A 16,079-nucleotide genomic window follows, 5' to 3' on the forward strand; every position below is an offset into this window, starting at 1 on the left:
CGAAACTTCGCCAATTACTCCTTAAAACAATTCCGCGTGAATAATTAATATCACAAATATTAATCAAAACCTGCAGAAAATATTTAAATTAATTAAAAAAAAAAATCAACAGCACATGCGCACATGCCCGCGCAACCACACAGATACAATCAGAAAAATGCAAAGGCGGCCGGAAACGGAACAACACCGCCACCAGCCTACAGCCACAACTGAAAACACACACACACGAATTATATATGCACGCTGAATATATATATATATAAAGGAAAGCAACAGGGCCAAGCCGGAGTAGTAAAACCGGAGACACATCGGAAAGAAAGTCGCCGGAAAAGGACATGGCGCGGCGGTGAGAAAACCAGAAACAAGGCAACGAAAAACAGGAAATTGGGGAAAAAATCAGGAACGAGGAGGAGCAAGAGAGAAGAGATGGAGAGATATTTTTTTTAAAAGAGAGATAAAGCCGAGATCGAATGATATAGAAGAAGAAGCTAAGGAGAGTCCATGCTATCTTGACACGCGCCCCTACAACATTTTTGATACGTGTCCATTTTCTTTTTATAAGAATTGGACACGTATCCCTAATCTTCCCGATACTGAATTTTAACTCAATTTTTAACAAACAAATTACGAATGAAAACTCGACAAAACCAATATAATTAAAACACTAAAGTTATCGAAGTAATAAAAATTAATAAACAAAAATTTTCGTAAATAAATATAAACTTTCCAAATGTGAAGTATACCTGGATTTCACAATTAACGAACCGAGCTGCACTTAAAATAAATTCAGAAAATTACAAAAATAGTATTAAAATGTTATAAATATTCCGAAGTTTATAAAACATGAATTTCAAAATTTTAAAACAATTTTTGAAAAGCAATTTATACCCCCTTTTAACAAATAAACGAATCAACGCACGGGTGAAATTAATCTCAAAAATTCCCAAAATAATTTTAAAATTCCCGGAATATTCTCAACTTAAATAAATATGAGTTTCATAATTTTTGAAGAATTCGGGAATTAAATAATGATTTTACAAATAAATGCAATCAGAAAATCATGCAGGGTTAAATAATTGATGAAATATTGATTTCTAAAATTTATAAAATCCCAAAAATAAATATTAAGATTATAAAGTCATAAAAACAATTTTAGAGACAATCCACATATTTACACAAATAGACTTGTATTAAATCCACTTTTAAAAGTGAAAACAATTCAAGACAAGTCCATAATTAATTACGAGGACAACCCAGTACACCAAAAATCACACATACATAATAATAAAACAACACATAGCATTCAAAGCCAATACACATATTTTATTTAAATTAATCATTCCATAATTACGCACAAAAATACACGAGTCGTTATATGATACATTATATTGTTGGTGGAGCACGAGGTGGACAAAATTATATAGATATTCATGCGGATAAAATTTTGCATAACAAAGCAAATCGGCTATGTGTCTTACAATACGGGTTAGAAAAAAATAAGCCAGGACAGAGACCGTTGTTATTTTGAGTGCCAAAGAAGCCAAAGAACATAGTCTATAGATGTTATCATGATAAAATATACTCTCAAGGTTATACATTCTCATTTATAATATTTTAATATAAATTACAAAACTTGATCATTAAGTATAATATTATCTAAAAAAATATCATACTGATCACATCTTTATATAATATTCTAATTCATTTATGACATTCTTTTAACATCTTCTCATATTTCAATATTATAATATATTACTATATCTCTTAATCCCCCCCCCCCAATATCACGATACTCAAATTGAGAGTTTTCCAGAATAAAAAACATAATTGACTGCTCCAATTAGCCAGTTTAATCAGTTTTCTCATTTTGAATCTTTCGCTTAATCATCCACTTGAATCAGTTTCTCATTTTTGAATCGTCTACTTTAATCATCCACTTGTTATGATTATCTACATAACAAAACTAAATCACGTTGACAACCCTAAGATTTAGTTGTATGATAATCATTTTGTATCTTGTAATTGTATTTCTTGAGTCTGTAAAAATATTAAGGAGATTAGGCTGGGAGATTTTTCTATGAACAACCATCAAGATAAAGAATAAACTCTGGAAGAAGATCAAGCCTGATCATGCCTCAAAGACAAATGTAGGAGCTTGGGATTGAATAAAGTTGTTTTTGGAAAACTGTTCAAAGTCACATATCGACAAGTCACAGATCAAGAAGTGCAGAGATGTCTATCGAGAAGTCAGAATAACTTGAAGAGAAGTCACTCTACTTATAGTGATGTCATTATACTTGTAGAGAAGTCAATCTTACTTGTAAAGATGTCATTCTACTTGTAGAGAAGTCCAAGTCATGTAAAGATGTAGAGATGTCGACAAATCAAAACTACATGTAGAAAAGTGGAGATGTCGATAAGTCAAAACTGCATGTAGAGAAATGGAGATGTCGACAAGTCAAAACTGCTTGTAGAGAAGTGGAGATGTCGACAAGCCAAGCTGCATATAGAGAACTAGAGATATCGATAAGTCATTCTGCATATCAACATGAGACATCTCTTTACAGAAATGTAGATCTCGATAACAACTCAATTTATAAAACACAACCAACTTGAAGATTCAAGATTATCGGGCAACAAATTGTTTTATCACTGAAATGGAAAATTTATAAATGCAGTTTCAGAAGTGCAAGATCAAGGGTTAATATTAACTGGACAAAGAAGGGTCACAGACCTACAAGTTTATATATATGTATTTGTTGCACTTAAAAAGAAATAGACAAATTAGCTTTAGAAAGTGTGTTAGTCTATTTTAGTGCAATTCTTGTAAATTGTGCATTTTGAACTATAAAACATGTCACGGGTCCTTTGTGTAGAAGCAACAAAACAAATCTAGAAATCTTGTATTCTTCCAAGAGAAGTAGTCGAGTTCTTATTATTCAAGAACACAAATTTGTAACACAACTAATTTGATTTAATATAAATCAAATGAGTTTTGATAATTGCTTGTTTCTTTTACATTGAATTATTTATCACTACAAATTCATATCTAGTTGTTTAAGTTCCACAGCCTAAACATAACTTGATTTCCAAGATAGTTAAAATGAAGAAAATCAAGAAAATACATTCACCCCCCTCCCGTGTAGCACTTCATACCTAACAAGTGATATCAGAGCAAAATCTGAAAGTAAATAGATTAGATCTTGGAAATATGAGTGCACAGAAATATGATATTGTTCATCAGGATGATTCTGTGTGAAGGTATTGAGGAAGTGAGGTCAAACCAAAGATTCTGATCTTATAATATGAGGGTTTCATGGATAAATCTAAAGAAAACATTACTGAAGTTTTTTAAAGGTTCAACAAATTGATAAATGACTTGTAGCTGCATGACAAGTTCTATGAAGCTGAGGAGGTCAACATAAAATTCTTTCTTACTTTTCCTGACCATTTAGAGCAAAAAATCTCTACAATAAGAGAAAGGAGAGATCTATGGAGAATGACTTTGGAGGTTTACATGGTATTCTTAAAACCTATGAGTTGGAGAAGATATAGAGAAAATCATTAAAGCTAAGTCAAGAACATGTTGTGGATGTGTAAAGTGCCTTGATAGCTAATGATCAGAAAATAATTGAAGATGAAAGTAAATTTCAGACTCAAGTTATACAACCTGTTCAGCAGAAAAACAAGGAACCTTAAAAGAAAGTCATTCGGAAGTTGGAAGAGAATGAGTATTACATAGCTACTTTTCCCATCGATCATTTTGAGGTCATGGAGTGTTATTTTCGCCCCCGATTGCCGAACGAGGATTTTTACTCCCCGATCCCTGTCTCGAACGGGGAACAGGATCCCCGCGAGGAGTCGGGGAATTTTTATTTAATTTTTTATATATAACAAAATTAAATTATAAATAATTTTTTTCAATAAAAATGAACATAATAAATCATAAAATGTAAAATTTAAAATTTTCCAAAATTTTCTGAGGTGTATATTTTTAATTAGTTATTTTCTCATAAATGTAAAGAACCCCACATATGTTAATATAAATCCTCCAGTTAAAATATGACATGTGTCTTTTAAAATTATTTTACGAGTTATTTTTGGCAAGTCGAAAAAGTTACCGAAAGCGTGAACAAAATATACCCGAATGACCTGTTTCAAATAATAGGCTGATCAAATACGCATATGCCAAGAGAGTAATTCAGTATACACATTCTGGATCGAAGTAATTTGAAATGAGCATTCAAGAACAAGGCAATTCAAATTTTATAGCACAAAACACGCATTTGATATGGGAGTATTGAACTTAATATGCATTTAATACATGTGTATTATTATTACTATATTATATATAATCTGTTAAGAAAAAACACCTTGGGAGCATACTCATGTGACCATGTCCCTCCTGCTTTTCCCTTTTGTATTCCTTCGTTCTTTATTCTTTGCAAGCTGCAACAGGTTACATATGTACATAGGTGGAAAGGACGGGACTAGAAATACTTATAATACGCATCCGTCAGGTAGGTATAGAATCGACCATAATTGGCCAATTTCTTAAAAACTGTCATTGTTGTAAAAAATCTTTAATATTCAGTTTTTTTGTCATTTTTTTGTTATTTTTGTACTCCTAGCGCTACTCTTATAATTTTTAATTTGTATCAACCAAAAATATGAGCGATTTGGGCGGGTTATTAGGTTTGGACAAACCACAACCATGAAACGAGGCACCTATACAATTAGAGCTGACAATTTGATATACGATACGATAAATGACATGAGTTAAATGGATATGTGTTAGGCTTTTCAATACACGAAAACGAAAGTACACGACACGATGAAACACGAAATCTAAACGGGTACGGATATGTGTTTATCCTTGGGTACACGAAACGAAAGTACACGAAATTAATAAATTTATTAATAAATATTTAAATATATATAAGATATTTATATATACATATAATTCGTATATATTCATAAAAATATATTTAAAAAGATATTATATATATTTAATATATATATGTGGGTACAATTATATTCATAAATATAATATATTTATATATTTATTCATTTTTTAATTATTAATTTTTATACACGAAATAAAATGATTGGTTACAAATATGTGTTAACTAATTGGTACACAAAAATGTTAAACGTGTCGAATATATTTGCCCACGTATCAACATTAAAGCTAGGTGCGGCAATCTCGGGTAATGGGTCGGGTTGAACGTACTCTAACTGGTCTACACCAACCCGACATGACCCGAAATGAGTTGAAATGTTTCAACCCGAACCCGACCTGACACGAACAATAATTCAACCTAACCCGATCCAGAGTTAAAGAGGGCAAATCAGTCTCAATTTCAAAGCAACTAGAAATTAGGAAAAGAAATCCGGTACTTCAACCCACCAATTATCCAGAACTATTCGGTACATCTATAATCTTCTTCCCGAAAGAACATAAAAATGAAAAATGCAGTCAAAAACTTATATACACGCATATACATACATTCACGTTGTATATACAAACTAGATCTTGATTCATCATTAGTTTAATAATAAAATCATAACTTTGACATGTTTGCATATCGGTTAAAAAAGATTGAATTAAAAGAGATAAGATAGGATATTAGAAAGTGGGAAAAGGGATGACAACTGGAAAGTGAGATTGTGAGAACAGAAAAAGAAGACGAGAGAAGATATGAACAGAAGATTGAAGTGTCAAATTAGATAGGGTTTGGTTTGAGTACATACCGGATGCCATTTAAATGTTATTGGGCTGGTTGGCCCAGAACATATAACCAAAATATGCAGCAAGCTGTAGTGGATGTTATATAAATTATGTATGTATATATTTTCGGGTTAATTTCACGTATTTCGGCTTAACCCGAAATTGACCCGATTTTTTCGGGTAAATTACATGTAAACCCGACCCGTAACTAAAAAACCTCAACCTTAATTTGTACTTTTCCGTGTCGGGGTTTCGGGTCGTCTCGATTTTTACCGCCTGATATTAAAGCAAACTTAAGCTTAAAACAAGCGGTTGCGGGGGTGGGGTGCTAGGCAGTTATTGTAAGAGTATTATCATATTTATTATCAGGAAGTGGGGAAGAATGGCGGCAATACATAATATATTCGCGTCTCCGAAATTACATATAATAGCACTCTCACAATACCAGCAGCCTCAGAGGAGGCCTTGTTGTTGTATATCTCCATTGAAGAAGAACAAAAAGCGATTAGTGTTGAAGTGCCAGGCTGCTGCTGATGATTCCGCTTCACAAACGCTTTATAAAGGTATCTATGGTCCTTGGTCTGTTGATTCCTCCGACGTTCGCGAGGTACCCCCTCTTCCTCTTACCTCTTTTTTCTCAATTACAAAGCATATACTAATTACTTGTGGGGCGTTTGGATGGTGATTGAAAATCGGATAAAATAAAGGAAATGAAGTGTATGGGAATGTGAATTATATGGAATGCCAGGGGTGGGGAGGGTATGATTTACCCATCTCCCGTTCCATATTCTCTAATAAATGATCTAAACACAAATGGAATTGAGGTTCTGATTCCCGTTAACAGAGGCTCATTAGCCGGGAACCAAATACCCCTTTGGTGTTTTATAGGGACATCCTAACACATGGAGAATTTGTACAAATCCTGAATTAAAATTCATTTAAATTCTAATTTCTACTACAATTAGGCTTCTTTATGCAAAAACATAAAAATCTAACAAAATATTAACAAATATTAGGATTAAATTAAATGTCAAGTTCATTGTTACAAATATGGTTATTTTCTATGTTACGCTTGATTTTTAAAATTTAGATAAGATTCTGCATTATCTTTGATATGTTAAGCTTAATAGCTGTTAGACTTTGTAATTCTAATCTTAGCGATCCATTTTTTTATATAAAAAAAAAAGAAGTGTTACGCATTAGTAGGTATTCCTTGTTCAGCCTTTTCCATACTCTGCAGGTTATCTTATATAGATCAGGCTTGGTGACTGCTGCTGCCTCCTTTGTCTTCGCCGCTTCCACGGCTTTCCTGCCTGACCATTCCTTCCTCACGGATCTGATCAAACCAAATTTTGATTTCTTCTATGCACTTGGTGCTGTTGGGTTAGGACTATCCTTACTTTTGATCCACATCTATGTAACTGAGATTAAGCGCACTCTTCAACTATTATGGGGCCTTGGTGTTTTAGGATCGATAGCAACCAGTTTCACCCTTGCTGAACCAGCTGGTCAGAACTTGGTACAATATGTAGTCGACCACCCAACTGCTGTCTGGCTTATTGGTCCACTCTTTGCTGCATTCACGGGGCTTGTATTTAAGGAAGGTAATTTGCTCATTCTTTGTTGTGTGCTTGATTTGTAATTTCTGATATTTACATTTAAAATAATGATTGGTGTATGATTCTTTTCTACAAATGAAATGGATGGCTACTTTTTCCTCAACTATTGAATATAATATCTATAGAGGTCAGTTATTTATTAACGAAGCTTGAAATGAAAAATGAACACAGTTTTTACTGTTGTTTCTTAAAAAATATTCAGCTCTATACCAGGTGCCAGGTTGAGTGTTTCAGATAATGATTATCAAGAGCGATCTTTAGAATTAGTATAATATGCAGGGGCTATATTAGTTTAGGTCTCTCCAGTGTTAATTTATCATGTCAAATAATATACCGATTCCTTTTATTAATGGACCAGGGCTTTGCTATGGGAAGTTGGAAGCTGGAGTTCTTACATTTGTAGTTCCTGCAGTTCTTTTAGGGCACTTGGTAATTTTCCGTACCCAACTAACCTTTCCATTTCTTGAACATTTGTTAAAATAATGAGTATTTACTTTGTTGAAGTTGTACACTGACGCTTATTAGTTTGGAAACTTTGATAGGAATTTGATCAAAAACCTTGACCTATCTGCTAGAGTAATTCCAGACCTCTCATGTAACAGAAAACAGAACCACAAGCAGTTTCTTATAATTAACACAGAATAAAACCTCCTTAAATTCATTGAGATTTTCAGTTGAATTCAGTTATGATTGCTGTTTGATTTGAACTAACGAAATTGCTAATGTTTTCATTAAACTCAGTACTTCATTATTTAAGTTGTGAATTGGAAAATGTTTTTCCTCTCTTCCGGACTTTGAGATGCTCAATTGCAATGTGTTCTTTGTAAACAAGTTATCCTTTTAACCTATATGGTGCTTTTGCTAATCCTCAATCATCTTGGAGTTAATCACATGATATTATTATAAACACCATTTATTTGTCTATCATAAATGAAGAATATATTTAGTTCTGAAACATAATAGACAGAATATGTATCTATTTTTGAAGTCTGAGATGGTAAATTATTGCACCATCTATGCTTCCTATGCTGACTATGGGTTATTTTGGAAATACAGACAGGTCTAATGGATGATGGACTTAAGACTACTTTACTTGGTCTGTGGATGGCGCTCTTTGTGGTGTTTGCTGGACGGAAGTTCACTCAGCCAATTAAGGTAAATCCTTCATTTATTCCAGATGTTCTTAAAAAACAGATTTTATGCCATTTCTTACAGATTTTGTTTGCCACTAAAGGATGATATTGGTGACAAGTCGGTCTTCATATTCAATTCTCTGCCAGAAGAGGAGAAAAAGCTTTTGATTGAGAAATTGAACAGCAAACTTATGTAGACAATCTTGATAAAAGGGTAAAAGACTGAAAGTATAGTTAATTTGTTAATCAGATTTATAGGATGCTTTCCTGTAATGTTATACATCTTGTAATTCCCAGACTTTATCAACGCTCTACAAGATCTTTGTGCATGTTTACTATTGAGATTGATATAATTTTACAGAGTCATGCATGGAGTGTAAATAGGTTAAATAGGTGTACCTTGTACCCCCACATGAATGTTCTTTTATTAAGATGGTGCTTTATATATAACTTACAATGTTGTATGATATATTCACTGTCTATCCTTTGATAATGTTTCAGCGTTTTTACATTTTGTTAGTTCCTTCATTTCATGGCCTAGAGTTTGTATAAAAAGTCTGAGCTTGCCCTGCACTGAATCAATACAAGTTCAATATTGAGCACTGAAAGCTTAGCTCTAATTTTGTTGTGCTTTAGACACAGACATTTTTTATAACACCTCTAACAGAGGGATCGATAAGGGGAAGTAATGAAAAAGTTAGCTTTAATTTATGTTGTTCGGTTTGTTTGACTTCAATTTCTGTACATAATACATTCAATGTACTCTATTGATAGAGGCATTCCGGAAATGCCAGAAAGCCTCCAGGGAGAAGAGGTTTAATTGGAAAACAATATATTATGTAAGTAAATAAAATAAGACGAATGAAAAGTGAGCAAGATATTTACTTCTCAAATAGTTGGTAAATATATTACAAACAAGTAATTTTTCTTGCCTAAATTTTTACTAGATACTAGCATACGACATACAGGCCGAGTCTTATATTTTCATATTTATCAATGTTGTAAATATTTAAGGATGGTTCATAAAAGATTTTTTTTCCAAAGTAAAACTTCACGGATGGTGTATAAGCTCAAATTTTGATATAATTTGAATAATTGGATCATTATTATGCTATTATTACATCAAAAAGTTGATACTGAATATATAATTAGGCTATATATAATATAATGCAGGTGATTGAAAAAGATAATAATAAATATTTAATATAACCGGTCATTCCGTGAAATGGAGATATACTATGAAAATTTACACCAGTTCAGCATCAAGGGCATCCTAGCAACTCAGGAAGTTTACATTACAAACGACTACTTTGTCAATATCAACAATCTTGGATGGGCACCAATTTTAGTTTACCTCCATAGACATCTGGAAGTTGACATTCATCAATATCATCCAGAAGAGTTGACGTCAGCTTCTTGTTATCAACAAATATTATCTGAGCACCATAAGGCATAAGTACAAGTAAGAAAACCAGCTACTGATGACAATATATACTCAATAGTCAGAACATGCTAGTACGCATAAGCAGAGCTTATTTTGTATGCCACTAAATTTCGGCTTTGTAAATAAGACATTTTTTTGAAAACTATGAATAAATTATGGTTGTTTTTTTAATTTAGTAAACAGGGTTGTAAGAAATGATATCTGAATCAGGGGGCTACAAGTTCATATCAAACATATCAGGTATAATGGAAATGAACTCCTTGCCATTTACATACTTATTATGCAAAATAATACTGAACGCTGACAACAGCTCTGTGAAGGACCAGTGTTAATTATAGTAATTCTAAAATACATTATTACCTTCTTTTTTGTCTTGCTGTCAATAAATGGGTAAACCGCCTTCCACGCAGTCATGAATATGTAGGGAACATGAACTATTATTAATTTGCCCAGCCTCTCGGGGTAACAATCCTGTCAATGAAATAAAAAATTATAAGATCTCCGAGTATGTTTGACCTCATGCCCCTGTGCAATTAGATATTCATATATTTTTTCTTAAACTTAATTTCTATTCCCAGAATTTGGCAAATAATTGCATTACAAAAATGACCTGCAATATAGTTAAAGCTGCTAAGTATCCACGAATGTCGCTGCTAGAGTATCCCCATCCTTCAAGGTCTCCAATGCAAACAAACTTCTCCTGACCACTTGGCATTCTGACACGTTTTGTCGGCCAAATATTTTCAAATAAAATTATAAAAAAGATGCAAGAAAAAATTCAAGTAACTAAAAGTGACAAATGAAATAGAGGAGGTTAATGCTTCCCAAGTTCCAAAAAGTGTTTCCATTTGTTATTATAAAAGAAGTCTCGAAAAATGAAAACAAGTGTTCACTGGAAGTGATACGAAATGCAAGATCCACTAGTTCTAAATGAAGAATATTTTGTGGAGAAAATTGCGAATCATTAGGGTTTAAAAGTTTAAAATGGAACGAAGTTTTTTGCACTGTAATATCTGAGAATAAGTTAATCCACAGAATGCCAATGTGACAGAAAATGGCTAGCCATCTTTCTCTCTTCTACTAAATTAATGCTTCCCAAGTTCCAAAAAGTGTTTCCATTTGTTATTATAAAAGAAGTCTCGAAAAATGAAAACAAGTGTTCACTGGAAGTGATACGAAATGCAAGATCCACTAGTTCTAAATGAAGAATATTTTGTGGAGAAAATTGCGAATCATTAGGGTTTAAAATGGAACGAAGTTTTTTGCACTGTAATATCTGAGAATAAGTTAATCCACAGAATGCCAATGTGACAGAAAATGGCCAGCCATCTTTCTCTCTTCTACTAAATTAGATTATCAAAGGACAACATCCAAAGAAAAACAAAACAAGTGACTAGTGTTTGTATTTCCATTACTCCAAGAAGAATCTTGTATATGTTATGTTTGTAAACACACCCCAACTCATGTTCATACATATTAAAATACCTCCTTATAGTAACAGGTAACGAGAAACATGTGGGATAAGCCAAGGAACGCTGATAAATAATTACCTTGAACATATTTTATCAAGACTGTAAGTCACAAATCCTGTAATGAAACAAGTGAAAAAAAAATTAGTTTGACAATTCATTTTGAAAGACATGTATACTACAAGATGTAATGCTTCTGGTGTGAAATGATACAGCAAAGTGGTTTAGTGTTATCTGCTGCTTAGATCTCAGGGGACTGTCACACTCGAGTATTAACAATATCAGTTGCATATTTTAATGTTGTCACCAATATTCTTCTTATTCCTCGTATAGCAAAAAGGGAAGAAATTAAAAACTCGGAGAAGCCCAAGTAATCAATCGGTTTACATTTAATGGCAAGTGATTGCTTGGTCAACTTGATCGATTTTTCTTGGAGTTCATCTTTTCTAAATATGATTTATGAAATTGTTTACAAAGTGTGGAAAATGTAATGTTTCATTGGTTTTTGGTGATCAAGTCCTTAAGATATTGCTAAGAAAATAGGAATGCAATTATCATCCAGATTAAACAGCTTTGAACGTATTGCATAGATTCAGAAATGCAATTAGTAATAAGAAAGTAAGATTACAAGACATTAAGAATTGAAATCGATAATGTACACACACGGAAAGGTTAGATATGAATACATACGCTTGAACTCGTCTAAATTTGTGGGCTTATGCCTGCCACCATAGCAAACAACTACTGGTCGTCCCATCTTATCCAGGCCTTGCATAAAAAGTTTGTTGTCCGCAAGTTGATTTGAGATGTCCGATACAGATATAGCGCCACCAGGGACGAATTCTTTTCTCCATTTAATATACTTTATAAGTAGATTAGTGGCCTTCTCAATATCCTGATTACGAGCTCGTAAGAATCTGCGGATCATCAGATCGTCTATTACCTAATAAGAAATAAAATGTGATAGTCAATTTTGATAAACTCTATGGTACCCAAACCACAGTGAGCTTTAAATATAAACAGAATCTTTTACAATAATGTCATTTATCAATATCAAATTATGCATATTTGTCCACAAGTACTTTGAAGTTTGATTTGAACTAGCCGGTGCCCTAGTAACTCTTCACCTTTGAATATTAAGTGTGGTCATTGATCTCAACAAAGTGTTGTCATTGGTCTCAACAATGGTAAGAATCAAAGAGAATATATTGAATCGCAAACCATAAAAAACAAAGAGACTCAACACAATATCATATAATATCTCAACAACCAGGTCAACTATTATATGTGGCTATTGCATGACTTATACAGAGAATAGAAACTCTAACAACAAAACCTAACTGAATAAATTGCAGCACAATTGGGAATATCATAAATAATCTACAAATATAATAAACTACTATACTCACATATTGATCATACAATTCAATACACTAATATCTCTCTACACAAAATATATATAGACTAGTTAATAACATCTTTTGTGATAAAATTTTACATATATAAAGTGTGTACGATGTGTAGAAGACACTATTATACATGAATGTACAATGTATTATCCAATAAAAAGTTTTGGTTGTGTTAAGCTTACATGTCGAGTCCAAGCACCCGTGTTGTATGGAATTTCAGATCTACATCTAAGAATCCGCAATCTTACAAAAACTAAGAGTAGGAGTCTTGGATTTCTAACACCCATACCCAAAGTTGAGGTAAAATAGATGTCTGGTTGGTATTTATAGAAAATCTTCCAGTCGCTCAAATTAAGTAGTAGTGAAAAGTTCAGATCAAGTGTTTAGAAAGTTGGAGTTTTGGACCATATCTGAATGATGAAATAGAGGTGGTTTGGCAGTAGATGCATTAGCGTATAATAAGGTAGTAATGAGTAATGATCAAGCACTTGGGAGACACATTGAGGTATAATCATCACTGTCCAGGATCATGGTACTGCCGTCTTATGGCAGAGGGATGAGACCCGCCTACATTACAAGCTTATACTACAACTTGTTGTCCTGTGTTGACGTCAAGGGTCTATGAATAGCAGCTATGTTGGTGCTATTTACAGGTAACATAACTAACTAGAATTGTTTCACGGATTGAAAAAAAAAAAGTGATCAAGTGAATGTAATTACCTTAGAGTGATTCTCGTCTTGAGAAGAAGAAGGAGCAGAAGGGAGATGATGGTCACGTTGGAGAAGGGCTTTCATGATTCCAACCTTGCTCAGCTCTACTTCTTCCTCCTCTTTCTCCTCCTCCATTGCCCCCCACTTTCCCCCTTTCCCTCACTTGTTGTACACAACACAAACTCCAACTATAACTCCAACTACTTTCTAGTTTTTTAACTTATTGTCTGTATCTGTCCTATCTAACTTTCATTAAATCATACCGGTATATACCCACTCTAGTAAGTAAGCCCACTTACCCAAAACTCAACTCTCACTGAATTTACCGTTATGGATAAAAACTTAAGGTGTATTTATTGCTAGGATTCATGAGATTCGACACTCGATTTGACTACTCTTATGTCTCGTGACTCAATGAAAACTTACGATGTATTTATTGTTAGGGTTCGTGAGAGTCGAGACTCGATTTGACTGCTCTTATGTCTCGTGACTCGATCTGCCTTAACAACATGTCTACGTATCTTGCTGTTTGTCAACGATCAAGTCAAAAAATGTAGTTCTGATTTTTGGGGTGAGACCCCTTATATAGGCATAGAATGCCTTGGAATTAGATTAGTGTTAGGAGACTTGGTGAACAAACCTCAGATTTAGAGTGGATTTTGGAGTCCTATAATGCTGGAAATTGAATATTTATACTATGAGATTTCTGGGACCAAGAATTTGTTTCCTTATTTGGACTTTACTTATCAACTATTTTTTTTCATATTAATTAATTACGAAATTAATAAATATTCAGGGTTTTGGGCCCTTTATAATGGGATTTATTGTCGGCCCAACCCGGGCATAATTAATGCGATATTAGTTGCGCAACCAGGGTTTATTTTCTCCCTATCATTTGCCCCCAACTTCCAGGAAATCGTAAAAATATTTCGTGGAAGTTAAGTTCATTTAATCCCTTACAAGATATCGTTTTCTATGTAAAGTGTGGAGCGACCTACAATTTACAACGAGTTGCCTTGTACGTGGCTTCAGGGTATTTTTGGAACCTCCCTATTATTTTTCTTACCTTATTCCTATTTTCAGGAATTTTCTGGTATTTTTCCTTAATTTACAGGAATTTTCCCTTAATTTCTGGAATTTTCCTTAATTTTCTTTTAATTTTTGGAATTTTCCTTAATTTACAAGAATTTTCCCTTAATTTATGAAATTTTCCCTTAATTTCTGGAATTTTCCTAATTTACAGGAATTTTCCTTTAATTTCTGGAATTTTCCTTAATTTACAAGAATTTTCCCTTAATTTCTGGAAATTTCCTTAATTTACAGGAATTTTCCCTTAATTTCTAAATTTTATTTCAGAAATTCTTATTTTTCTGAATTTCCCATAAAATTTTCCATCTTTTTTTTATATATATAATTTCGACCAGAAATCCATTCGACCAGGATCCTGGTCGAATTATGGTCCCATAGTGTCTGGTCGAAAATATTTTCGGTCAGGACGATTCGATCAGGATCCTAACCGAATTCGATCAGGACCTCGAGTAGACCTTGTGCTTCTGACCGAATTAAGGCCCCATATTTCCTGCTGATGACTAGTTTCGATAAGGGTGTTTCTATTAGAATTCCTGATCGAAATTCAGTCAAGACGATTGGATCAGAATTCCTGATTGACATTCGGTCAGGATTAAATATGAAATTATTTTCTGGCCGAATTAAGGTCCAATAATTTCTGCTCGTCCAATTTTCGATCAGGATCATTCAATCAGAATTCCTGACCGAAATTGGGTCAGGATTTTGATTATTGACCCAATTTTTTGATTGGGCCTTTCATCTGTGGTTTTTTACTAGGCTTTGTTGATGGGCTTTTCCTTTGGCCCAACTTTACTTGGGCTTTTAAAGAACGTTCCAGAATTTTCATTTTTCTTATTATTTTTATTTTACTTTCTTTTAGGAGAATATGTGTTGAGCAAGATTGAAGCTGTATGTATAATTCAACAACACTGGTTTGGATAACTCAACATAGAACAAGGATTTTGAAATAATCTATGTTCCACTGGGATCAGTACAAATTGTTTAATTGGGTATATACACAAAAGGTTTTGTTAGCTGCAGTGAAGAAGACGTCAACAGTGATCCGTATGAAGTTCATTAATATGTTCAGACATCGGAGGAATAAGGTTGGAGTCATTCGAAGCAGTTATCAGAATCCGTGTGAAGACCTCAAGGATTCCTAGCGAAGTTGGTTAAATTTGGTAGAAGACTTAACAGTGGTTTGTACGGGTATAATACGCGCGTGTGGTGCACTCAAGGGACCCTCCTCTTGTTTCTTCCGCGCGTGACTGGAACTACCGTCTGGCAGCCTTGTGCGTTTTGCTCGAATAAAAAACAAACAAACCTCATATTCCTTTTGTTTGTACGAAATACAAGAAAAGAAACAGCCTGTTGTTTTGTTTTATTTGTAAAACTCGGTGTACAAATCAGAAATAAACAAAGCAACCCAAACTGTTATATTCAGGGTCGCAGATTGCTAGGCAGTACAAGAATCCCTGTGCGTCGCAGGTTAAAT

The 16,079-nt window shown here is 33.5% G+C and overlaps 2 protein-coding genes across 2 annotated transcripts; one reads left to right on the plus strand and one right to left on the minus strand.

Annotated features, from left to right (window-relative positions):
* The first annotated feature begins 5,980 nt into the window (after positions 1-5,980).
* On the plus strand, positions 5,981-8,952 carry LOC141659096 (uncharacterized). The gene is made up of 5 exons (XM_074465846.1): positions 5,981-6,338; positions 6,972-7,335; positions 7,709-7,779; positions 8,407-8,505; positions 8,585-8,952. Exons 1-5 carry the CDS (start codon positions 6,114-6,116, stop codon positions 8,678-8,680), a joined length of 855 nt encoding a protein of 284 aa, XP_074321947.1. The 5' UTR covers positions 5,981-6,113; the 3' UTR covers positions 8,681-8,952.
* A 708-nt stretch (positions 8,953-9,660) lies between these two features.
* Positions 9,661-13,722, minus strand: LOC141659097 (uncharacterized). Its single transcript, XM_074465847.1, has 6 exons — positions 13,526-13,722; positions 12,087-12,339; positions 11,478-11,514; positions 10,538-10,643; positions 10,288-10,398; positions 9,661-9,919 (listed from the first exon to the last, which is right to left on the minus strand). Exons 1-6 carry the CDS (start codon positions 13,649-13,651, stop codon positions 9,803-9,805), a joined length of 750 nt encoding a protein of 249 aa, XP_074321948.1. The 5' UTR covers positions 13,652-13,722; the 3' UTR covers positions 9,661-9,802.
* Between the last annotated feature and the right edge of the window lie 2,357 nt (positions 13,723-16,079).

The sequence above is a fragment of the Apium graveolens genome, chromosome 5 (assembly GCF_009905375.1).
Source record: "Apium graveolens cultivar Ventura chromosome 5, ASM990537v1, whole genome shotgun sequence".
NCBI classification, from domain to species: domain Eukaryota; kingdom Viridiplantae; phylum Streptophyta; class Magnoliopsida; order Apiales; family Apiaceae; genus Apium; species Apium graveolens.